This window comes from Cryptomeria japonica, chromosome 2 (genome assembly GCF_030272615.1).
Source record: "Cryptomeria japonica chromosome 2, Sugi_1.0, whole genome shotgun sequence".
In the NCBI taxonomy this organism is placed as follows: domain Eukaryota; kingdom Viridiplantae; phylum Streptophyta; class Pinopsida; order Cupressales; family Cupressaceae; genus Cryptomeria; species Cryptomeria japonica.
Genome location: NC_081406.1, coordinates 342,145,944 through 342,173,165, shown reverse-complemented (window position 1 = coordinate 342,173,165; position 27,222 = coordinate 342,145,944). Strand labels below are relative to the sequence as shown.

The following is a 27,222-nucleotide window of genomic DNA, read 5'->3' as shown; positions in this document are numbered from 1 at the left end:
AGAAAGACCCGAGAAAAGAGAATCTTCCAAGAAGAAGCAAGAGGCCAATCGAGATCGCCCATCAAGCACATCTTCTCGACATGAAAGGGAGGCAAGTCAAGCTGAAGGTCAAGAGAAGATGGTACCTGAGGTTGATGAATCTATGGAATCCATGGTGCAAAATGATAAGCCAGAGAAGGGACAAACACCTCAACATTCATCAAGTCAATCTCCCCGAATTGATGAGCTACAGGAAGATCAGAGAAATGATGATGAAGCGACATCTCCTCTCCGAGAAGATGAACCATTGCCTAAAGAAATACAAATTAGAGAAACAAGATCCGCCATCCCAGATTGGTTAAAAGAGAGGCTGACAAGGGTGATTGTGGTTGAAGAGGAAGAAGATGTAATTGATTTAGAAAGCCTTATAGGAAATTCTCAAGAAATAACGGAAAAGAAGAAGGCCACAAAGATGTCCAAGGTGATAAGGGATGAAACTGGATCCAGGAAATTGCAAATAGCTACACCAGTAGTGGACAAGTATGATGGCGAAATTCTTGTAGATGAGTATGACTTAGAAACATTTGAGGTTGGTCCACTCACTACTAAACAGGCAATGGAAGAGGCAACCGATTCGTTTGAAGCACTTAAGGACAAACTCAAGGAAGAAATGGAAAAGAATAGGAAACTTGAGAAAGAGGTCGATGCTTGGAGAGGCTATTTTAGTCATCTCAATCAGCCCTTGAGATGTCAGGATCTAGCAGTATCTCCTTTACAAGCACTTCCTCTTGAATCAGTTGGCGAAGCAGAAAGGGTCAAAAGTTTGGTTCAGCTTATGAGCTCTTGGATTGATAAATCCCACACGGTAGCCGTTGAATTTGCAACAAGAATGATGAAGACAATTCATCGAGCTATCCAGGTCCTTGAGATTATCCATAATCTATTGATAACTGTAGCCGCTTTCGCTCACACTAGAGATGTTATCATTCCTGTCCTGCAAGTAATAAGGCAAACACCAAGACGGATCCTAGCACAAGAAAAGATAATGGATGGAGGAACTCATAACCTCCTACAGTGGTCAGCTCTGGTCCAAATGAAAGTGATCCTTTTTGAAGACATCAGCACCAAATGCAGTCAAGTTGAAGGTATCATCCATCCGATTTAGGATAAGGTGTTTGAGGTATTGTGTACCATTCTTGGCAGGCGGATCGAGATTGAGACAGATGTGGACATTCAAGAGTTGGAAGAAAGAATCAAGGTCATCTTTTGCAAAGAGGAGAATGTCATCACAGATGAGCAACGAGATCTGATGTTCACTACCATGCTCCTAATTGAGAAGATCAAAGAACTCGACCGGGATGGGAAACAACTCTTCTCACTTCTTTTGATCAAGTCATTCACTTGGAGGAACGAATGAAGAATCTTCCTGAGATTCCTATTGCTGAGATTGAAGGAATTGTGTCCAGATTCACTGGATATGCTAAGAAAGAGCATAGGAAAGGAAACAAGGTTCTAGAAGAAAGGTTGTTATAGGATGATGTGGCATCTTAATTCTCATTGGTCTATGTTTCCTCGATTTTTGTGCCAATTAAATATTTGGCTATGCATTTAATAATGTTCATCTAAAAGGGGGACTTTTTGTAACAAACCCTAATTAGGGTTTAGGTGTCAAAATCTCAGCCATTGATCTTCTTTTGATTTGGGCCGTTCATTGTAATTGAGGATGCTATATATACCCTCACTCATTTTCATTTTGTTATTAGAAAATTAGAAATAAGAGAAGAGGATTAGGTATTAGAGATTAGAAGAGCTTAGAGAGAAGAAAGTTATTGTGTAGCAAGATTGAGTAGTGAAAAAGGAATTTTGAACAATTGTTGTCCATTTGGCTTTGAGATCAATAAAATATTGAAGTTATGGTGTTTTATTGCAATACTCGTGGCTATCTTCATGGTTGTTTATCTTCTTGAATCATTCTCAGTCAAAGTAGTATTTAAGTTTGAAGGACTAAGTGTTGTGCTTGATCTTTGGTGAGATTCATATCCAAACCACTAGCTTCTTACTGATTGTAAGGACGCCTTGTGTGGTCAACTGGAGATATTGAGATTGCTTGAACATTCAATTATCATTGAAATATTGATATGTATCTTTATGATAGTATCCATAATCCTTCATGATTTGAAAACCACTAATCACCTTAGAAGATCGCATCAATTCCAGTAAAGTTGTAATTCCTTGGCAATACTGAAATTGGTAGAATCTTACCAAGTCTAGCCTACATTGAGTCATTCTTAGGATTAGATTAGAATTCATCTCTTGAAACCCCTACCTTTTGATCTTTTTTGAGAATTTGTTAGTATTAGGAAAATCCTGTTCCTGTAGTCTAAAGAGCAACACGGACCAGCTTTCTCAGAAAGTGCGTAAGTCCCCTTGTGATTCCAGCAAAATCACATCATACCACTGGAGCTTATCCACACGTAGAGATCCTACAGAAAAGAACCTTGAAGTCATCCCGATTGATCCTTTTCGCGACATCTTCAGCATTCGGTGACTTTATTCAAGAGAGGATAAGGTACCTTTAGGTATTTTATTCTGTGTTTGGTCGTGTACAAAATACACGTCAACAGAATTGGCGCTAGAAGGAGGGCTGAGCATTTGAAAGTCGGATCTTGTCAAGTCACATTACATTTGAAGAAATCATCTTAAGGCTTTTTACCCTTCTCCCACGCTCAACAAAATTAGCAGTGCTTGACAGCGAATGCGAACTCTTGAATCTAAGGAAGATCAGTGGAAAGTCATCTTCAACACTCGATGGAAGTGATACAGAGAAGGAAGGTGATCGCTGGATCGTCAGTTGGACTTGCGAAAATAAGGAAGCAAGCTGGAACTAGTTGAGCTTTCAAGTTGAATCTGAGATATTCAAGATCTCTCTTATTCCAGAAAATCCCAAAAAAAGAGAAAAAACCAAAAAATCCAAAAAAAAGTGAAAAATAGAAAATCCAAAAAAAGATGAAAATAGAAAATCCAAAAAAAGAAAAAATCAAAAAATCAAAAAAGAAAAGATTTCTCAATGGAGCGGCAACAATTTCACGATGAGCAACAAGTTGATTTTCCTGAACTTTGGTGGAGATTAGATACACAACTTTATCCATGCAGATTGTCCGAGTTTGCAAGACCAGGGCAATGTCGAGTCCATGAGATAGAGGAACATGATGAAATGCATTGCTTGAAGTACTTATCAAGAATGGAATCGGCAGCGCAGGGAAAAATCTTCTTTTGGGATGTCCCAAGGCTAGAAACAGAAGAAGGCAACTTCAGTGTCCCAGAAACCAAAGATCCACTTATAAGCTTCTTGTGGATGATCGAGAATCAGCTCATTTTGAACGGTGAAATGCGTTTGGAGAACATATTGCTACCATTGTGGTGTAAAATTCACAACTCACCTCACTCTGAATTTACTTGCTCAGTATGTGAAATGGCCATCAATCAAGTCAGAAATCAGTTTGGAATGCCAACTTTGTCCGAGGAAGAGTGTATTATTAACAGAACTTGGGGTGCACATCTTGCAGCCGAATTTAGGAGAACCTATGAACAGGACATTGCTCCAGCATCTGATTGTGAGAAGGATCAGTGGTACGTAGCCGATCACAGGGGAACCTAAGGGTCATGATTGTCTTGTCGAGAAGAATGAATACACTTGCAGATTGTCAACGGGTCACAGATGATGTCTTTTCTGGATGGATATTCAGGTTATAATCAAGTATTGGTCGAGCCTGAAGATCGACTCAAGACCGCTTTCACTACTAAGTGGGGAACATTTGCATACAAAAGAATGCCTTTCGGGCTTATCAATGCCGGGGCCACATTTCAAAGAGCCATGGATATCGCCTTCGGAGACTTAATTGGGAAATGCATTATCATATATATGGATGATATCACAGTCTTCTCAAGGAAAAGGGAAGATCATGTAGATGATTTAAGAAGAGTCTTCCAAAGGTGCAAAAGATATGGTGTTTCTCTCAATCCGAAGAAATGCATATTTGGGGTAACGGAAGGGAAACTATTAGGACATGTCATTTCCGAAAGGGGAATCTCCATTGATCGTGAAAGAGTGAAGGCTATATCAACTATCAATTTGCCAACTAGTAAGAAGGAACTCAAATCATTCTTTGGCAAGATCAACTTCGTTAGAAAATTTATCACTGGATTTGCCGAGATAGTCAGGCCTTTGAATGAGATGTTGAAGAAAGACACAAAGATTGAATGGTTGACACAGGCTAAGAGAGCATTTGAGGAGATAAAATCGGCAATCGCAGAAGCACCAGTATTGATCAGTCCTGATTACATGAAGCCCTTCTACCTGTATTCCTTCGCCTCTGAATACACTTGTGCGGCTATTCTCACTCAGAGGAGTGAAGAGAAGGACGAGAACCCAATTGCCTTTATGAGCACCCCATTGAAAGATGCAGAACTCAGATATCCCAATATTGAGAAACAGGCATATGCATTGGTCAAAGCCATTAAAAAGTTCAGACATTATCTCTTAAGGGCCAAAATCTATGCGATAGTACCAAATGCAGGAGTAAAAACCCTCCTCATGCAAAATGAACTAGGAGAGAGAAGAGGCAAGTGGGTCACCATTATTCAAGAGTTTGATATTGAAATCCAGCCTATGAAACTTGTTCGAGGACAGGCTTTAGCTTAGACATTGGCAGTCGACGGCCCTGGATTAATTCAACAAGTTTATGAATTAGAGGATGTCACCCTAGATGAATGGTACAAGGAAATTGTGACGTACCTGCTCAACAACAAGTGCCCTGCTCACATGACACCCACGCAGAAAAGAGCATTAAGGATAAAGTGTCAGCATTATATGCTTCAAGGATCCGTTCTATATCACAGGAATCACGAGGGAATATATCTAAGGTGTGTTGGCAAAGATGAGGCCAAACAAATAATTGAACATTTCCACTCTAAATTTGGGACAGGACATGGAGCCAACCTGGCCACAGCTCATCAGATCCTGAGGGCAGGATACTATTGGCCTACACTTTTCAAAGACACATTTAATCATATCAGGACTTGTCACACTTGCCAAGTCGCCGCCTTCAGAGAAAAGAATCCTACCATGCCATTGAATCCAGTGATCAAAGCAAGACCATTTGCTAAATGGGGAATGGATTTTATTGGTGTCATCAACCCCGCATCTTCGGCACAACACAGGTACATCATCACTGCCACTGATTACTGTACCCGATGGGCGAAGGCTCAAGCTCTCATGGTATGCACTACTAAGGTCGTAATTAATTTCTTGGAGGAAAACATTATCACAAGATTTGGGTGTCCCTATGCATTGGTTTGCGACAATGGCTCAGCCTTCACATCATTGAGATTTTCAAATTGGGCTTTTGAGTACGGTATAACCCTTAAATTTTCATCAAATTATTATCCTCAGGGAAATGGGTTAACTGAGTCAACTAACAAAAACCTACCCAGTGTTATCAAGAAACTGCTGGAGAGAAGTCCGAGAGAGTGGCATACCCAACTGAGATTTGCCCTCTGGGCAGATAGGATTAGGACCAAGAACGCATTAGGGATTTCACCTTATTTCCTGGTTTATGGTCAAGACCCGGTATTCCCCATGCAACATAGGATCCCGACCTTGAGGTTTATCCAGGAATACATGGAAGACAACGATGTTGTCCAAGCTCAATTAACACAGTTATTGAATCTCGAGGAAAAGAGAGATCAAGCTCTGGAAATTTTTGCAAAGCATCAGGGAGTTGTGAAAAGATGGTTCAATTGGCAGGCCAGAGTCAAGGCTTTCCGGATCTCAGATCTTGTTTTATATTGGGATAAAGCACACGAGAAAAAGGGGGAACATGACAAATTTGATAGGCTTTGGAAAGGTCCTTATCAAATCTCTGAGATTTTAGGAGAAAATGCATTCAGGCTGAAGACTTTAACTGGAGAGGACGTCCCATTGCCTGTCAATGGGAGGTATCTCAAACATTACTTCCAGTCCTAGAATTCAAGAGGCCTTCCTTTGTACATAGTTAGTTTAGTTTGCTTTCGTTTTCGCTTGTCTAGTTTGCTTTGTTTTGGCTTGTCCTTCGTTTTGTTTTTTGGGTCTTAGTTTAGGTGTTTTTTGGTGTCTTAGTTTAGGTTGGTTGGTTTGTCTTGAGGGGTATCCATTTGAAATTGGGCGATTTTGTCATGGAGCACTCTGACTTCTCGCTAGATTATTTGTTTCATTTGGACAATTATGAGGTCTTTTGGAAATTTGAAGAAGTTTTCTCTTGATAAAATTTTGAGTCAGGCCGTATTTGCAATGAAGTAAGATTAGCTTATTGGACTCAGATATTATTGTCCTCCAGTTATTATATCTTTTCACACTTATAATCTCCGAGTCGTTGTGATTTTCAGGCAAAGCTGTGATCGGTGAAAAATCTAAAATCTGGATTCAGTGCCACCGCAATCCTCAAACCCCAATGAGCTTCACTGCTCACAAGCCAAAAGAATTGATGGAGTGAAAAAGCAATATCGAAAGGAAAAAATGAAAATGAAAATGAAAAAATGAAAAGAAAATGAGCCGAAAAGGAAATATCAAAATTGGCTAACGGGAATATACGGATAACTCCATCGGGGCTATAGACCCCTGGCTGGCAATGGAGCAATGTTCGTGAGCTTGCGGCAATAACCTCGTCGGGACTATGGACGTCTGACTGGCAGCGAGGCTCTATCCAGGATGCTTTTGAAGTTCAGATAAACTACGTAGCTTGTCACAGGGGAACCTGGAGATCATGATTGTCTTGTTGAGGGGAATTAACTCATTTGCACACACATGGGTAACTGTGGACTTAATACTTTGTCTCGATATGAAGATCTCTTCTTGTGAGTGCTATTTAATTCCTTGTTTTATTGAGGGAGTTTTTCCGAGTTTTTCTTCAAGATGGATTAATTCCCAAATGTTCGCGAACATTCTCAGTGGTGTCGCCAGATGTTGTGACCATTTCACACATCGCCCCATTAGAATGGGGACCCCCTCTTTTTGCTTTTGTTTTTGCTTTCTCTCTGCTTGTTCTTCTCTCTGTTTTTAGGGCTTTGAGTGAGTGAGTAGTGATCCTGGACTAGGGCTAAACCTTAAGGGTTCCTTTTTGGCGTCATTCAAGCTGAGTCCAGTCAAATTTTGGAAAATTGTTAAGTGTCTTCCTGAAGAATTGAGATTATTGAAATGAGGTAAGCCTTTCAGAGGAGTCAGAGTAAGTCTCAGGTTAGAAGGGTTTTTAGAGTCAAGTCCAGTTTGTTTCTAAGTCAGGGTCAGTTAGTCTAGTCAGTGAAGAAAATGAGTCTAGTGGGCTAAGTCAAACTAGGAATGAAATAGATCAAGAGCCTGATAATGTCAAATTCGCTCCTGACCCTTGCTGAGGGTCTAGGGCGAAATTCCTTGTAGACTAGATTTGCTTCACAATTTTGACTAAGTGTTAGCATTTTTGAAGGAGAAATTGTGTGTTCTTGCCTGGGGAAGTTTTGATCAATTTTTGGAAAGTGAGATGATGCCTGAAACAGAGAATTCGCTCCTGACCCTTGCTGAGGGTCCAGGGCGAACTTTATCCTAAGCACAAATTCTTGTTTCTGATGGACTTGCTAACTGGTTCCTGGCCTTGAAAATGACCTAACTTTGCCTTATGAGGTGGTTTGGGACTTAAATTTTGAGCAGTTTAGCCTAAAAAGGTAAAATCGCTCCTGACCCTTGCTGAGGGTCCAGGGTGAAAATGTTGAAAACTCTCATTTTACCTTGCAACAACAAAGCAAATTTGGATGAGATGGATAAGGAAGGACATTGCCTAGTGGTGAATAAAGTTTCAATGAAAAATGATGGAGAATTGAGCCCAATTTGCAAAAAATCGCTCCTGACCCTCAGAGAGGGTCCAAGGTGAAAAACTTGGAAAGAGGATTTTCTTGCTTAGTTTGGAGGCATAAACATGATCTTGCTTGGTGAAGAAGTTTTTAGATCAGGAAATGAGGATTTTTAGTCAAAGTTGCAAAAATCGCTCCTGACCCTTGGAGAGGGTCCAGGGCAAAAAACACCAAAATCACACTTTTTTTCCTAAGATGGATAGAGCTAAGTCTGGAATTCAGTGAGAAGACCTATTTGAGATGCCTTGAAGAGATTTTAAACTTTGAAAAATGTCAATTTTGAGCCAAATTATGAAAATCGCTCCTGACCCTTGGAGAGGGTCCAGGGCGAAATCATTAGCAAACTTCATTGAAACCTTGATCAAAATTGATATTCTCCGGTTTGCACTAAATCACCAAAATTGCTAGATTTGAGACATTTGGAAAATTAAATTTAAATTCGCATTAATTTAAAAGCATTTTGCATTTAATAAATTAATTTTAAGCCTTGAAATAATTAAAAAATCCACCTTGGAGGCACTAAAATTAATTTTTAAAATTAAAAATACAAATTGAGCGCTCAAGCACATTTATTGGCTTTTGCAAGCAAGTCGGCCTCCTTTTTAATGGATTATTATCTTATTTTATTATTTAAAAAAACTAGGTCGGCCTCATGGAAAGAAGGTGAGCGCTCTATATAATAGGGGGGCATTGTTTCAAGTTCAAATCATTCATTCATCCCTTCTAAAGTGTGAAATTAAGGAGCAATTTGAGGAGCGAAATCCAGAAGATTGAAGGCGAAATTTTGCTGAGTGTGGAGACTAATGGAGGCGCAATTTATCCAAGAAAGGGCTATGATTTAAACTTTGCCTAGCAAAATCCATTTTTCTTGCATCATTTTCAAAAGGTCTTAGAGTTAAGTACTCAAGTGGAGGTATGGCGAAATTATCCTAATATCCTTGTTCAAGACTTGATTTTTGGGCACTTTTTTTAGAAAAGTCTAAGTGTTGATTAATTAATTAGGAAATGATAACTCTAGATTTATCATGAAGTTTCCTAATTAATATCTTAAACCTTCCTTTTGAGTCTTATTTTCTACCCTTTAATACTCAGGGACTAATTTTGAAATGTTGTGTAGGTATCAGGATGGCGACTCCCGGAGGATCTACAAGTCGGAAGGCTCTCATCAAAGAAGGTCCAGTCCAAGACAAAGATGATCTCTTCCAGCTCAGTATCATCAAGGAAGATCAAGCAAGGATAAGGGCAACCTCCTCCAGTCCAGCATTGACAAGGACGGCCTTCTTCGGACTAACATCATCAAGGGCGACCTCTTCCAATCCAGCATTCCAAGGCGAGGTACATCATCATCCTGCACATCAAAGACAAAAGGAGTTAGAGCAAGGGTTCGTTGAAGAAGCAGATAGTTTTAGAAGAGTTAATTAAAGCTAGCTTCTCAGCAACATCAAATTGAATATCTACCAAGTTACAAGTGTCAGATGAGGTGGCATCCCAGTCATCACTTCTGCAGTCAGTGTGGTCCACCTCAGCATGTCCAGATTCAATGTACCTAACTCATGGGAGGTGGCACAAACTTCGATGTACCTACCCCAGCTATCCATTGGTCGAATTTTCCAGAGAAGACTTGTGTCCAATTAATACAATTATTTCATTGGTCAGAATTGAGTTTGTTGTAACAAACCCTAATTAGGGTTTTCATTGTAGAATCTTGGCCATTGATCTCAAATTGATCTTAGCCATTGAATTGTATTAAGGGCACTATATAAGCCCCGACTCTTCATTTGTAAAGGCATATAGAGAATAATAGAAAGTAGGGAGTGAATAGTTAGAATAGTGAATTAGTTAGTTAATAGTATAGCAATTAGAGTAGAGTAGAGAGAGAAGGCAAAGATTGTTGCCAAGATGTTGTTGTAAAAGACTTGTAAAACTTCATTGAAGAAATGGTGAAATTTATGGGTCGATTCAACAATTTGCATGGTCTCTATACTTCTCATATTTGATTTCATGTTATTAGATGAGTGGAAGAAATGTGTTTGATTGATGGTGAAATCGTATATCCATACTACTAGCAGTTTGTTGATTGCAGACTTGCCTTGTGTAGTCAACTGGAATCATTTAGCTTAAGCTTAACTTCAATTGTTGCTTCTTCATTGATATGCATCAGCCTGATGGTGTCTACGCCTGTAGTGATGATTTGAACATCATAAAGCTTTCCTTCGAAGATCGCACTAACCTTGTGGAGATGGTCCTGGGATGTCAAAACAAGACTTAGTTAGAATTTCATCAAAGATCATTCATTGCTCCTACATTCTTAGTATCAAAATTAGATCCTTTCCTCGCCCTCGTCCTTTTTTCCTTTTTTTAAATCTAAGCTAGTAAAATCCTGTGTTCCAACAATATTCAAAGCAAATCAGACGTTTAGGTCATCAAGTGTAAGTCCCCTTGTGATTCTAGCAAAATCACATAATACCACTGGAGCTTATCCACACGTAGAGATCCTACAGAAAAGAACCTTGAAGTCATCCCGATTGATCCTTTTCGCGACATCTTCAGCATTCGGAGACTTTATTCAAGAGAGGATAAGGTATCTTTAGGTATTTTATTCTGTGTTTGGTCGTGTACAAAATACACGTCAACAGGACCCCAGTTCGTCCGACGATGTAGTAGAATTAGACTATATACTTGCTCCGCCTTCTCAGAGTGACATTGATGCGTTTGGAACTGATGATCCTCCCGCACCCGACATGCTAGATGCCGAGCTAAGAGCTATTGAATCGATCGAGCCGGGCAACCAAATTAAGGAAGGACAAATTCCTTCCATTTAGGGGATTGAAGTACGTGAACCTACCCAACAGAGCCGCCATGAATTGCTGCTCCATAATGTAGCCAAAGATGACTCTACCGTTGAAGGAGAGCAAAGGACAAAGGAGACTCGTGAGCTCGAAAGGACTGAAAAGCAACCATCACGCGAAGGCACCAGGCAATTGTTCAGTGAAGTGGGAGAAAATTCAGCTGCAAGCAAGGAACTTGACACCTCCTCCACCCCTCTGGTAACAGAACAGCTGTGAATTTGTGATGAGTCGGCTGAAAACATCAAAGAACAAAGTGCAAATTTAGCCATATCATCAACCCAAGCTGTACCTCAAGAGTGGTTAATTGCCAGAGCCGAACACAAGGCCACCACCAAACCACCTATTGATTTGGAGGACATCTTCTCACGCATGGACCAAGCTAAAGCTAAGGGGAAGAAAAAGCCCAAGGCATATTCTAGAATGACTAAAAATGATCAAAGGAACCACACTCTTCACATTGCCACCCCGCCTGTAGACAAGCCAGCAGATCAGATTACACTGGCGGATTATAGCATCACGACTGTCCCCATCGGACGAGCCACTAAGGAACAAGAAAAGGAGGAATTCAAGGATTCAGTACAGAACATGCTCAGACAACTTGAAGAGATAACAGCTGAAAAGGACATGTATCGAGCTCGTGCTGAGCAGGCCGAGGGATACATCGATCAACTCCTGAGACTATTACACAATGCTTCTGAATCCCACATTCCCCCGACAACATTGGCACAGAGGACCACAACAGAATTTGAAGGAGTACGGGACATTGCAAGGGCCGTCAAGGAATGGATACAAGGCATCAAAGGGAGGGGAGAACGAATCCTCGAAGAAGTAAAAGAGATGGCTCACCATCGAGAGACCACCTTGGTCCGGCTATTAGAGGTAAAAAGGGAATCCCTTAGAATGCATGAAGTGGCTGCCACTACTCTTACCCTCATGAGAGCTCTCTTCTGGACCCATGCCCAGATTCCTACATTACCCACCATCCTAGATCCTCATAACATCAGCACTCTTAAGGAATGGTACTGGACTATCACCATGAAGAATGACGCAAGAGAAATCATTGATAAAGAACACAATGCGTGCGAGACAATTCTGAACACCATGCAAGAACTCGGCAAAATGATCCTCCGATCAATGGTTTCGGGATGGCAAAATGCCCTGTCCGATAAAGTGATACGACTAGACTGGGAAGAAAGACTAGGGACGGATAGGATCACCTATTCCGTTAAGGACCTAAGTTTTGCTGGTCAATTCTAGTCAGACATGTTGTGCTTCGAGCGTAATCGTTCCAGCTGGAAGGATGGTTTGAAACACGTGGACCAGTATCTCGAAGGCATGCAATATAAAATTCGTCATCCTCCTATGCCTCCCTTCAGTCTGCTATTCCAATTATGCATCAGATTCCAAGAGTATGTTCGTGAGGAGTGTGCGGCGGGTCGTGATCTTTGGCAGGAATATTTGCATAGTGAAGATGAGTTCTTGGAAAAGGAATCTACAAATGGAAAAGAGAAAGTGCTTTCCTAGAAAGTACTTTTTCCTTTTAAATCTTGAAAATGCACTTTTTGGCCAAAAGGTCATGTTTGACTTCCAAGTCAACTAAAATGTAAAACTTTACGAATGCACCTTTTTGGATTCTTTCTGGATATGTTCTAATTACCTTTTTGGGTAGTTATTACTCCCTTTGGGGTGGTTGTTGATATTTGCCTCCCATTTATGGGTATGGGCAACCATGTTTTATGGATGAATCTGGACCACTTATTTAAATTAAATCTTGGTCATTCATCCATTTTTGAAGCCTATTTAAGGGACTGGTTTTCCCTCATTTTGTAAGAAGTTCTTGGATTGTTGCAAAAGCTCTGGCAAAATTTACTGGATTTAATGCAAAGTTAAGACTGTTTCCAAGTTTCCTTGTGAGTGCATGGTCTCCTTCTTCATTAATTTAGAATTTTTTAGTTATGCTTCTTTCCTTTATATAGCATTTTCTAAGTAAACATCTGATAGAATCCTCGCTGTTCATACCATTAGGGAATGGCTGATTGCCTTTCTTTCTGCATGGATAATCTGAACCTTTCATATGCTTAGTTCAGTTATTGAATGCCCATTGAATGAATGTAAAAGTTCTAATGTTGTATTTGATAGCATGAAAATCCTATTTTCCTTTGAAGATTGCACTAGATTTATGCAAGTATTGTGCTTAAATAGCTGGTAATGCTTAGTCTAGTTGTTTGGAGGTGTCTCTCTGTTTACTGAATCTGCTGTTCTAGTTAAATAATTTATATTTTTCTGCATCTCTCTCTCTCTATCCCTCCTTTTTCCCCCTTTTTTACCGAGAAAATCTGCAATCCTATTGAAAATAGTATCGACCCGATTGAAATCATTTGATAAGAAAGACCATCAAAATTCCAGGGAACTCATCCAGCAATTACCTATCCTACCATAAGTCCCCTTGTGTTTCCAGCATAAACACATCAAACCACTGAGCAATCCTGTAGTCAAGACCTGACAAACGAAACCTTGAGGTTGTCCCCTTTGATCAAACATAGAAAATAGCACTAGGGATTTCCTTATCTCAAGAGAGGATAGGATACTCAACAAGTTTATTCTATTCTGCGTTGGCCGTATGGAGTTTGCAGCAATGCGATTTCAGACATGTCAACAGTACGCTGTGCTGTAAATTTCGTACGTCGTACTAACTGGTTCGTTGTGATCGACACAAACCGTACGGGTTAGGTGTGATCGTCGTACACCGTACGGTGCATTGTTCTGTTGTCGTTGTACACCGTACACTGTACGAGATGTTTCGTTGTACCTTGCTCGCCTAGACTTCTGCTACGTTCGTACGCACAATCCGTACACCATACGGATTCGATGCTTGGTCTTCACGCGGCTCTGTTCGGGCAATCCGTACGCCGTATGGATCAACCACTGGTTCCTTCCACGCCTCCTCGTGCTCATCCGTACGGTTAGTCCGTACGTTGTACGAATTTAATCTCTCTTCTATGCCTGGCCGTGCAGATCCTTGTCTTCTTCTCAATTTCGTCCTGTTGCCAAGTTTGCTTCGATTTCTTCTCTTCAATTTACTAAGGTGCCCCCTTAATTTCCTCTTTGTAGTAGGTTTATCTCATTCAAACCGGTGTGCTGGTGTGACATCCACCTGTGCCATCCCTTCTTGGTACCTACCGTACTTCGGGGGAAATGACTGCTCTTCCGTACCGCCGCTTGATTCCCCAATCTTGCATATTTGCAGCATGTGGCACTTCGGTTGGAAGACCTCGTAGTCCTCCATCTGCCAATGGAAGAGTCCGGTCAATGAACTAGTTCCATCTTTAGAGCATCCGTCCAATTCTAGCACTCCTTCCTCGTTGGGTTCCTTCCCTCCTGTCTCCTTCGGAACCCCACTCCCATCTATTTGAATCCTCCCAGTCGGAGTTGGATGACGCAAGCTCTCCACTGACGAACTGATTCCTTAGGTCGATTACATACTTATGACCGTCACTCTCAATTGAGAGTGTATTATTCTTATAGTTATGATTGGCTCTAGCCATGATCAGCCATCCCCTTCCCAGGAGAGCGTCGTACGCTTTTCTTTCCAATGGGATGACTATGAAGTCCAGAAGGAATTGTTGTCCGATAACTACCTTTTGTGCCATGAGAGCATCGAGAGGTTTGATACCATGTTGGTCTGCACCGACGAGATGGAATGTTGGTGGCCAGAGAGCAGGCTTGCCAAGGCTTCTCCACGTTTCCTCCGGTAGTACGTTGACTCCAGACCCGCCATCCACAATGGTGTTTGTGAGCTTTTGTCCCATTATGTCCATGTCCACCACGACAGGTTTTCGTCCAATGCTGACCGTGAGTAGCATAGGGTCCATGGCGTTCGTACCATGTTCCTTCACCGGAGCCGTACTATGTGGTTCTGTCATCGTCCGGTGTTCCTGGCCGATGGTGGTGTCACGGGTTGCATTTGTCAGGGCCATCCTCAATTGTGGCATGGTCTGCAGAAGGTCGGATACCCGTATGGGTATTGTGGTCTGTAACATCTACTTAATGATAGTTTTCTCCGGTCCTGACAGGAGTGGTGTAGTGGCAGCCGTGTGCAAGGCCCTCCGCTCCTTTGCCATCGCCCGCTTGATATCCGCCCTGGCTTCCTAGAGTCTTTTCTTCTCCGTGCGAGGGTCAGGATACATGGCTTTCTTGTGATTGCCAATACGCCTTCCCCCGGTCCTTCTACCTCCAGCATATTCACCCCTTTTTGCTTTGGACAGTCTATGTCCTCATGATTCCCTGGACCGCACCATTTGCACAACAAACTTCCCGCGTCACCCCCGTTTTGACATTCCCGCGCAAAGTGACCCCATTCGTTGCACTTTCTGCATTGAATCATGGGTCGTCCCTTCGCGTTGTATTGAATTCTACTCCTTGGCGTTTTATTATTGGCCATGTTGTTACCCCGCCGATTGTTTCTGTACCCTCTAGGAGAGGCGTCAAAGTTTGCTGCCGGCTTCGGAGGTGTCGCTGGCGGTGTGACCTGGTCAGGTTGGGCGTAGAGCACTTGTGTGCTCCGTGCTTTCAAGTTGTACAGGCATTCCTTAATGGAATGTCCCATTACTTGGCAGATGTCACAGAAGGCTTTGCGGGGACAACTCCCCTTAGTGTGTCCTTCCGTCTTGCAGTCGGTGCACCGTAGCTCCTTTCCTTCCCTACCACCTTCCTTGTCAGCCTTTAGTTCTTTCATCATCCTCATCATATCCCTTCGAAGTGCTTGAATGGTTTTGGACTCCCCATCAATGTCTTCATCCGTACTGTCACCATCGCTCACCCGGTGCTTCCCTTGAGATGTCTTATTTTCACTTTCAATATCCATCGCACGGTTGTATGCTTCATCAGACGAGGGCAGGGGAACCACCTTCATCTTCCGTCTGAGGGATGGTACCAATCCTTCAACAAACCATCTCTTCTTGAGGCCATCAGTCGGCTGGTTCTCCATTTTGTTGAGCAGTTCCCTCAGCCTTCTACTATATGCCCGCACGCTTTCACTTTTTCCCTGCTTGGTATTGTAAATCTCCACCACAATTTCATTGTCGTCCCGTAGGAGTTTGAACTCCTCTTCGAAAGCCTTCTTCAGACTGTTCCAGGAGGTTTTATATTGGGCATCCAGGTCCATATACCAGTCAATGGCCATTCCTCGTAGAGTGGCTGGAAATGCCTTCAACTAGTAATCCTGGTCGTCCTGGCCATTTGCCTCCCAAATGGTCACGCATGTCTTACAATGCCGTACAGGGTCCTTCGACCCGTCGCCCATGAATTTTGGAAGCTTTTGTTTCTCCGAGGTGTGTGCCATTGTTCTTGCCTAGAGGGTTTTATGTAGTGCTTGGAAGTGACTATATGCCAGAAAGGTATTATGTGTCCGGGAGGTACCGTACGCTCTTGGTCTGGTTGGACCCCTGTCTGCAAGGCTTTGCTCACCCTCGCTCCTATAGTCCCCCCTTCCCGGAGTTTCTGGATCTAACCCTCCTATTTTGATGCCCTCTGACAAGGACAAATTCTTGATGCCAGATAATGTTGCTTCAAAAATCGTGGCGATCTCTTCGTGCAGGTCCCGTACCGCCTCCTCTCCTTGTTCAGAATATTTTGACGGGTTGCTCTGCGACTCGGCTCCGGAGTCCTCTTCACTTGACGTCGAGTGTGGGGCCTGGTCGGCGAGATCTTCCTCCGCTACGTCTGGAAGTGGCAGGTTCCTGGCGACCTCGACCAACTCTTTCTATGTACATGGCCTTTGTCTCTCCCGACTACAACTTCGACTCCGACTCACACTCCGACTTCTGCTGCGTTTCTCCGGGCTCCTCGAGTCCGCAACCTCCCTTAGCCGTCGTCTCCGTTCGACCTGTTCTTTTATGCGAAGAGATCTCCGTACAGTTTCCTCGTCTACTCCTTCAGTGGTAGTGGTACGCTTGTCCTTGTTTGGCCGTAGGTGCATCGAGTGCCAGAGGTACAACGTCGACTAGCCTCCCTCTCCCCTTCCTCCCTACGGCTCCGCTCCTTGTACCTTTGGAGTACTTGTTGCCGACGGAGTTCTCGTGCAGTTTCCTCCCTTCGGTCTTGAAGTGCAATCAGATTTCTAGCGAGTTACCTTGGAATACTTCCGAGCAAGTCAAAGATGGGAGTGTTGACGGTGAGTTCACCACGTACCGTGCCTTTAGAGACGGCTCTCTCCTGAGCCTCCCTCTGCACGTACTACGTGACTGACACATCCCACAACTCTACCAAGTCTGTCGTCAATTGATCCTCTCGTGCCTCTTCCGCGGTACTCTCTTCGTGCATGTCGCTGTCCATGACAATTAATTGCTAGTTGAATGGCCGGCCCATTAATTCCTTCCGCCTTCCGCCATGGTTATCTCCAGGTTCGTTCAGACAATGATGCCAAAATGTTTAGTTCTTAATGTAAGGTTGGTAACACTCATAGATAACACAGTGTTTTCCACACGTACTAGTTATTCACGTAACAAAACATTCACATATCACAGCATAAGTAGTAATGATAAACAACTAGACTGAAAGAGTTATATCTTTATTGAATTATCCAGAATATATCCATACATAATCTCCCCTGCCGAGGTTCCATCCAAACAATATATAGACCCGACGGTTGGCCAAGTTGCCAACCGTCACCAACTCCCAACTACCCAACAGGAACCTCTCGGCGACGCAACATAACCATAAACACAATTATAACTATCATTCCTACTAACATAAGCTATTTACCCCTAACATGCATCAAGTTCTCGTACCCTTGTTCGTCCTCCATTTATACAAAGTTGCCTACAATCATGCAAGGCATTGCAAACTGCTGAAGAAAGGCAGCTACTTTGGTGAGCCGGTAAATGGTTTCATTTAGGAGGGTTTCCATGGTCAGTTAGTTTAGGCTAGGTCAGTTTCTTTTTCAATAAGTGCAGTTGCACAAGTTTGTCTTGTTTTCAGTTAGTTGCTTTGCGTTAGTCATATCATCCTTCTTGTCGTCTGTCTTTATAGCTTGACTTTGTAGCCCAATGGATAATAAAGGCACTTAGAGTTTTGGATTCTGCTCCCTTCGATCGTTCCAACAATCGAAGGAAGTTCCCCAGCCAGAGCCAACTGTTGTCTCAATTTTTGAAAATTCAAAAATTTGACAACCCTTACAAAATCTTGGTTTAAATGTGCTGTTTTTGTCTCCAAGGCACATTTTAGGAGGTGAAAAACTCATATTTGATAGTGTCAAATCATCAGGGGGTGTCTTTGCCATTGTTGTCCAAGTTTTGGTGCATTTGGGCCTTCATTTTCCTAGTTTTCTGTGCAATTTTGGGTTTCAAAGCAGTCACTGCAAGTACGAGGTTTTAATACAAAATTACAAGATTTTAAGGTCTAAGGCACATTTTCCAAGGCGAAAAGTATATTTTTTATGATAGATCAATCACAAGCTTATCTTCCATCTTTGTGAAAGTTTTGGTTAGTTTTTGCCTTCATTTTGGCCACTTTCTATGCCAAGGCGAACTCTTGATCATCTTGCAAGGATCCTTCAGGGAGACATTTTACTAGATGCAGAGTGCAATACACTCAGCCAAAGAGGCTAAGGTTGAGAAGGTAGTTGCACTAGAGAAGGTTGCAGCAGTATAGGGGGAGTTGGCACTCCAGGAGAAGCTTACTAAAACAAAACAACAGCTGCGAGTGGCCTTGGACGAGGAGGTGGAGCAGTAGAAAGCACTTGTAGCATAACGGGAATACTGAGTTGGCTGAGATGAAGGAATGCATTGCCACAATTACGACACAACAGGAACGGGAAGAGAAGGATATTATGGAGGTAGTGTATATGGTAAAGATGGTCGGGAGCGTCAGCTTGTTGCTATGTGGGATCTGCGACTCTGCATGGGGCAAGTAGAACACCTGCGACAACAACTTTTGACATCCTCACCTACTCCAGGGACGTCTTCTCACCTTCCTACCTCTCAGTAGTTGTGCAGAATTAGCCCCTTTTTTGTTCTGTCATTTGGAAGACAACTTTTTTTTTTGGGGGGGGCTAATGTAGACGACAAATATGCTACTAGTAATAAATAATACTTTGTTTATGTTTTGTTAATAATGGCAGTGTAATTAGATCCCGAGAGTAATGTCGGTTGCCGATGGTTGGCAGTCTTAACCAACTGTCCGGTACTATTTATATTGTTGTTGTATCGAGAATAGGGGGATAGTGATGATGTACAAACATTACACCTGTGAATAAAGAAATATCACTTTGGCCATATTATGTGTTGAATATCTTTTGCTATCAGTTCTGTTATGTTCTATGTTTTGTTATTTCCTGTAAGTTAAAATGATTCCATTCGGGAGTAAACATGCTTCTTAGTTCTTATCTCTAGTGGTGGGCTTCGCTCATTCAAATCCTATGAATTTTCATAAAAAGTCAAAATTAATATTCAAACAGCCATGGTGCTTGAATGATTATTAAAAGCTATGGATCTTTCCTTATACTTTTGTGGCCTTATAAAATACTGCAGTCCTCTCTTCAAAAAACCTTTGATCATAATGTCATTCATCCTTGCAAAGTTTGTGATTTGGCTTTCCTTAGATCTTTCTTTTGATTTCATCTTTCAATGACCTCTTTCTTTTGCAAATTCTTTAACCTAGACTTTGACACCATATTGGTTTCCAGTATGCTACACTGTGGCTGCAAATATTTCTCATAAAAAATACTATTCTTCTATTCATTTTGTTCAATAATATGTCACTAATTTATAGGAATTAAATCTCCTATATTATAGGATAGTTAATCATGAGAATAGAAAAATTCCAACAACTAACAAATAACTGTGTTACACGGGGATGCATCCCCACCCTGCAAACCCCCATCCCCATCCCCTAAGGCTTTTCGGGACGGGAGAATGTCCCCTAGCCGTCCCTTTGATATGAGAAAATCCAGAAACATCCTGGAATGCATCCCAAAAAATAGGGACTGCAAGAAACATGTAGGGGATGCCTAGATGTTCCCAAGGCGATCAAGGGAACTGTCCCAAGGACGGCTAGGCATCCCCTACAAAAAAGCATTTTTTTAATAATGTTTAACAATTTTTTCATAATGTCTAAAAGAAAAGTTCACAACAATTAAAAAAAGACTATTAAATATATTGTGACAGCATTATAACAGCAATTAAATTAATTATGACAGCAGTGACAAGTGATAACAATGACTGTAGTATAACAGCAATAAATATATCATGATTCAAATTCATAGTTGATGATATAATTATATAACAGTTATAATTTTAATAGCAATAGTTTGGATTTCTGATTTCATTGTTCAAAAAAGTTGCAAACTTAAAAATTCTTGATACAGTATTAAAGTTGTTTTTGCCATAGTTTGGTATTGTGTGAGAAGTACAAACAAACGATTTCTTTTCAGAATGTGGTTGGCATGCAGGCTTCTGCAGATGTCGTCTGACATCATTGTAACATTGTCAAGTTATATTATTACTGTTATATTGTTGTTCATTGACTTAGAGAACATTTGACTCTCTGTCACTCTCTTTATATATATATATATATATCTGCCTCCACAAAATGGCCCTTGGACTGCCGTCCCCGAAATGCATCTCCTACCATCCTCTCGTCCCTGTCCCTGAAATGTATCCCCTGCTGTTCCCTGTCCCCATCCCTAAAACGCCGTGGAACATAGACAAATAATTATTATATATGTATCCTAAAGACTAACAAACTTAGCTATGACAATATGAATGATGTAAGCTAACTAACAGTCCCACCACTCCATCCAACCATAGCTAAGGGTAAAGATAATCATAGTCATTTTCTGGTATTAAGGAATCTCTGCTAGTAGTGATTGGTGACAGCTAAATTAATTGGAGCACAAGGAATGTGTGTTGCTGCACATTTGCAACTTATAAATATGCGTTGATTGACAATCAGCATGTTGTGCCTACAAGTTCAGCCACAAGAGACTAAATTACTTATCACTTGTTGAATAATATTTTGAAATTTTTACAAATGTTGGATGAAAACATAAAATCCTGTGCAAATCTTTTTCAAAAATATTAGTTACAGGCTAGAGGTAATCGCTAGATGAAAATAATTTCTTCCAATACAAACTAGAAAGATGAGTTGGTTCTCTTAAAACTTTCCAAACAGATGAAGATAATTCAATAGAGGATTTTCTATTGCTACATATTTGTTATGCTTGAATCAATTGATGCAAATAAAACTAAAATGCCAGGTCCTAGAATGACAAACCATGGGAGTCTGTAGGAGTATCTTAATAGTTAATTGTTTAGATAAAACAATTTTATCTAGCACAAGTTTTTTTGCATCATAGCTCTTTTGAACTGAGGAGAAATTGTAAACTAAGCAGAATTAGCCCAATATATTGTTAACCGTGGAAACACTTACAGTAGACCTTACAAAAGACTCAAAGCTAGAACAAAAACATTTGCAATGAAAGGATCAACAAGAGTCCAATTCTCTTTATTTGATTATGATAGAAACCACAATATTGAGCTACTTATCTTGCCAAGCAACCCAAAATATGATAGAATGTGGAAAATCCTTCATAGCTGTTCCAGCGATTGAAGGTTCTAAATACCATTGGCATCTTCAATGCCAGTAGTTTATTCGAACCTTCTAGCTTTTGGTTATTTTGTACATGTTCACGGAAGCAATTCAATTAAGCTTTCCATTCCTTAATATTCGGTAGACTATTCTCATGTGTTGTGTTGCATGGCAGAGAATGTTGATTCTAATAGAAGGATTAGCATTCTCAGCAACTGTGAGGCTCAAGAAAATGCAATTTTAAAAAAATGGGTCATGTCGTTGCTCCAAAAGTCTTGACTAAAATATTTATTACCATATGAGTTCATAGCTTCATCGATTTTCCCAGTCCTTTCTTCTTTATTGCAACTTATCAATTTTTCGGTTTCCTAATTATCAAATGTTTGTTCCTCTATTCCTTATCAGGATCTTCCAGCTCTTATTGCTTATATACTTGTTCATTGAAGTGATTCAATAAAGTCTTCCATCCTTCAATATTTCCTAAGACTATTTTGTTTAGTTATTTTAGAGCTTCAAATTTGTACCCTTTGCAATTCTCTTTGTGCTTTGGTATCTACAACATATTACCACTCTTCTAAACCAGATACAATTTGTAGCTTCATACTGGGTCTCTATGTACATACATTGTTTTTAGTTTTATTCATTTTGCTTCACTCATGATAACACACCCGCTGTCAATAGAAATCCAATATATCCTTCGAGTTTTACTCAGTTTGGTGTCAATGTTTATCCCACAATCTCATTCTTTCTTTCACAATCTTGCCTAAACATCAAATGTTACCATGCCTTACTACACTAATATGGGATCCATACACAATTCCATTGACTATCACCTTCTCCCTAGATTCAAACAATATTCCTATTAAGATATCTTCAAAGAAGAATTGAGACGATCCTTGTTTCTGTTGAATAAGTGTTGTATATTTTTCATGTTCAATAATAAGATGGGTCAACTTTGCTAGTGATCAGGATTTTTTCGTATTTTGACCTATGTTTTAAAGCGCTCATGTTTATCTTTTTGCATGATTTTATCTGATGTATAAAACTTTTTTCTATGTGTTTATTTATATTTATATATGCACATGCTTAAGGCTGAAGTAAGAGAGATTCATTATGTATTGGTGAGCGATTGAGTTTTTTTGCAATAGTGATTTTTTTCATTGTGCTGGGCCTTTTATCTGAAAGAAGTTTACCAAATGAAAATATTGCATATTTTCTTTGCTTTCTGCATATTATTAGACTGTTTAAGATTATATATACATTACTATTATCTAAATTTATCGAGCTTCTTTTTCTTTACAGTACCGAAGAGTAAGCTCAACCAGAGTTACATTTTTCTTCTATGCTTCTATGTTATAGTTAGAAAACATTTTCACACAATACAAAACTTGCTTGATATCCTTGCATGAATCAAATTTTATTCTCTAATTGCAATAGAACACTAAAAGATATCGGTTAATCTCCTTAGAACTTTATTTAAGAAGAGCTTTCTTTATTCCACTATGGTTTTTAACATGTTGAAAGTAAAATCTTTTATTTGTTGACTGAGAAAATGCCTGTGAAGTTTGATATAGAACTTCCCTTTTGTTCTACTTTACTTCATCTTCGTCTTCGACTGAAATGCATCCTTTATATTTTAGTATATGTGCACCCCTATTTATCTTTGTGGCTTCTATACAATTTTAAGAATTTAGAAGAATATTTACTTGCTATTAGTAGGATACATAATGGCTGATTCTCTATTGCAGATACACTTTGTTCCTTATCTTGCTTCCAAAGAGCAAGGAAGACATTCAAGATCTAAGAAACGTCGCTTCTTTCATGGCTTAAGTAAACATTCTTGAATTTTTGTACAAAGAAAACAATTAGCATTTATATTTATTTGTAAGCCTAGCTTCTTTCATGGCTTAAGTAAACATTCTTGAATTTTTGTACAAAGAAAACAATTAGCATTATATTTATTTGTAAGCCTATCATATTATATGGCTAATTTGAATACAATACTTTAAGTTAACTAATGGCATCTTCATCAAGTTAAGAAACTCTAACTTCTTTCTTACAATACAATGCTATCTTTTTGTGTGTCCCTATTGGTCTCTACAAGTTTTATTATCATTATCATTATTATTTTATTATTTTAAGTTAACTAATGACATCTTCATCAAGTTAAGAAACTCTAACTTCTTTCTTACAATAGAATGTTATCTTTTTGTGTGTCCCTATTGGTCTCTACAAGTTTTATTATCATTATCATTATTATTTTATTATTTTAAGATAAGACACAATATCTATATTATACAAAATAGCCTCTAATATTATAGGTTGATTTGATTTAACTATATGAAGTAAATTTTTGGATCTAATTTTTCTAATATTTTATTTCATTCATGGGCTTATCATCAAGGAAGAAACAATAATTTCTTGCTTGCAATAATGTTTTATTATATCTTGTGTTTTTATATTATTGTGGTTTACAAATTAAATTTTATTGATTTTATTTTGAAAAAAAGATGAGAAAAATATATTATATCATCCAAAATAACAAAATAATGAATCATTGCTTTGATTTATGGTTGAGTAGATTAGTCTTCTAATATTATAAAATGAAAGAACTAAATTGTGGCACAATCCCATAACTTTCTTAACAATCAGATAACTACAAACAAAACTCCACCCTCGTATTTAAAATACCAACATACCAAAACCAAGAATATGTCTAAAAATCATAGCATAAAAAATTTCAAAAACTACAATAGAAGTGACACCATAGCAACATGATCCATATCAGATATAGGAGAAAGTTCCACTATCAAATGAAGGCACTTCAACCAATTTTAGGACCAAAAACTACTTTGGAGGTGCCAAAAGTTAGTGTTTTACATATTTGTGGTCCTCTTGAAAACTAAATGAAGGCACTTCAACCAATAATAGGACCAAAAACTACTTTGAAGGTGCCAAAAGTTAGTGTTCTACATATTTGTGGTCCTCTTGAAAACTTATGCAATTTGAAAAAAATGAGACATTGGTTTGAATCTATGTGCAACCTCAACCTAGACCAAGAGTCTAGTGAAACATTAAATAAATATATCAAATTTATTAACTTATCATTACAAAAATACATTTTACAATTACATTGTTCTAAAGTGATTTAGATAAATTTGAGTAACATATTTCATAAATGAAGCTTCTCAGCATGACTTTCTTCATTCTCCCTGATCTCTCATTTCCCTAATTTCTTCTTTCCTTTCTTCAATTATAGGCTAATTTCCCTCTTTTTCCCCCTCCAGCTAAGTCACTCACCTCCCCCAAAAGAAAATGAATAATCATTTTTTTACCAAGAAAACATTTAAGATCAACCAAAAATAGTATTAATCATGCTGTGTAGAGTTATAACCACTTGCTCAAGAATGAATAAATACCCAAGGAAAAAGCAAATGGTTGTTGCATTAAAAAAAAAAAACCAAACAGCTTGTGCAATGATACAAAAGTCTAATGGCCAAAGTAACGGCTTGCCATGTGGAAGGAATAATAGAATAGATATTAGAAGGGAAAATCCATAGCCCAGCAAATAGGAAAATATCCAACCGAAGTGTATGATTAGTTTCCACAATGGAATGTGAGAAGTAAAATAGGAGAAAACAATGAGGTACACAAACAAGAGGAATAGTAACGCAATCCATTAATCAATCACCAAGTGGAATAATGATTGCAACATATCAAGAATATAACTAAATAAAATAATTTATTATTGTCGAGGTTAGAAATGCAAAAAACATCTTTTTTAGAAAAGAAATTGGTGATGAAAAGGCAAAACAATTGTTGGAGGTTTGTATGAGATCATGGCGCATCTATTGATAAGTGATTATATTGTATGAAGTAATGATCATATTATCCAATCAACACGACAGATAACTCAAAATAATATTTGTAGGTCTACATATTCCTATTACAATCTTGAGACATTGAAGGTCATCATCAAGGTAATACACTTATATAACACATACAACATACAACAACTATGTGGCACATTACAAATTTCTTGCAATTTTTGAAGCAATCCATTTGTTTAAGAAACTAACTTGAAGCAACTTGTTTTAGTGTGTAGCAACCTATAGATGTCTTGTTGCATAGATAGAAGTCATTTAAAATCTATTGGAAACTTGCATCCTTCCTATAGCAACCTTCTAAGAAAGCAACTTGACGAAAATTCACGAAGCAACAACAACCAAAACTAAAGAAAGTTGAAACCATAACCTCTTGTTTTTTTTTGTGGACCTAAATGCTCCTACATCAAGTCCATATGCAAAACTTACAACTTTAGAAAGATGGAGGGCAAATTTAACTTTGAAGTAGTGGTTCTATTTGTGTTAAGTGGTTATTATGAAATTGTTGAGGTGATTACACATTTGTTGAGGCAATTATGAAATTCCTCCTCTAGTAAAAAATGACATCATTACCTTGATAGAAAATATGAGATTTTTAAATGAATAAGCATCCTTGTATCTTTGAAGTCTATGTACAAGGCTTCTAATGCGTATGTAGATACTTCTAGCACTCTATAAGAAGAGCAAACAACACAAAATGAAGGGGAGGAGGATAGTCGAAGTGATTACATGTCTAAGAAATTGAACAAGCTAAAGTAGTGAAACATGATTGACATGATTTATAATACATATATGTACTTGTCTATTTGAACAATACACTATTGTAGAACATATGCCTCTACCAAAGAGGATTTTTCATCCTTCATAAGATTTTCCTAATATAAATATATTGTTTGTATTGCATTTTGTTCATCTCAAAACTTCATTTCTTGTATAAAAGCTCTTAATTCCATCATAATTTCATTGTTATTTGGGAAATGGAGTAACACAATAGCTTTAAGTGCGATTTTAGAATTTTTAGCTAGCTTTTGATAGCACTAAGAATTTGTGTATAACCATTTTTCTAGATTCTTTCAAGTTGTTGTAGGTTGCTAGTTGCAAGATAGGTCAATGTCAAAAATATCACAAAAAGTAGCTTGTGTATATGCAAGAAAGCCTAAAGCAAGTATTGGGAGAGACCAATGCTCTTTAGGAGGAAGTGCATCATTTAATGAAAATAATTTAAGAGTTGCAATCATAGAAGGATCAAATTGATTTTTTGATTGGAATCTTTGAGCAAATGCAACAAGAGTTGATAGTGAAAGATGAATTTTAGGGATAATTTTAAGAAACCCAACCCAAATAAAGATATAAGATCTTATGAATCTTTCATTTTTTAGAAAAAATATTAATTTATATTGACGAATCTTTCCTTTTTCTGAAAAAAAATATTAATTATATTGACAATTTTTTGAAATCACTAAAATCTTTTGTAGAAAATTTTGGTGAAACTTGAAAAATAATAGAAAAATTCATTAATTACCATGATGAATCCTTTTTTTTTTAAATAATTTTTTTTATGGAAAAGTAGGGGCCTAAGGATGAAAGTCATTGATGAGTTTAACGAGTAGACTATATAATATTTAGTTTCTATCATTAAATTTAAAGTACAATCTAACAACCCTCATTGTATGTTGTGAGTTAAACTGCACCCACAATTTGTAATTTGCATGGGGATTGAAATTTCTTTTAGACCATTCATCTCAAGGGTTCTCAACCGCCTAAAAGCAATTCTAAGCCCCATGAGCATTACAAACTATGGGTACATTTTACCTTGCAAAATACAACAAAGGCCATAAGATTATATTTTGAATTAATGATGGCAACTAAACATTGGTGATATGGCCCCAAACTAACTAATAATTATGATAGATTGTTGGTGAGTTAATTTAAATCTCTACAATAACTTAATAAATTTAGAATAATATGATTTAATCATGTATCAAATATTGCGGCAAATTTTTTAG

General features: G+C 38.9%; 1 protein-coding gene across 6 annotated transcripts in view; it reads left to right on the top strand.

The window, feature by feature from the left end:
- Window positions 1–23,380, top strand: part of LOC131065225 (U11/U12 small nuclear ribonucleoprotein 25 kDa protein) — a 155,526-nt gene extending 132,146 nt beyond the window's left edge. For all 6 annotated transcript variants that reach the window (XM_057999675.2, XM_059216644.1, XM_059216646.1 and 3 more), the window contains exon 5: window positions 23,081–23,380. In XM_057999675.2, coding sequence (XP_057855658.1) covers window positions 23,081–23,176 — 96 coding nt within the window. In that variant the 3' untranslated portion in view covers window positions 23,177–23,380. The remainder of the gene's footprint in view (window positions 1–23,080) is intronic.
- Window positions 23,381–27,222: the final 3,842 nt, after the last annotated feature.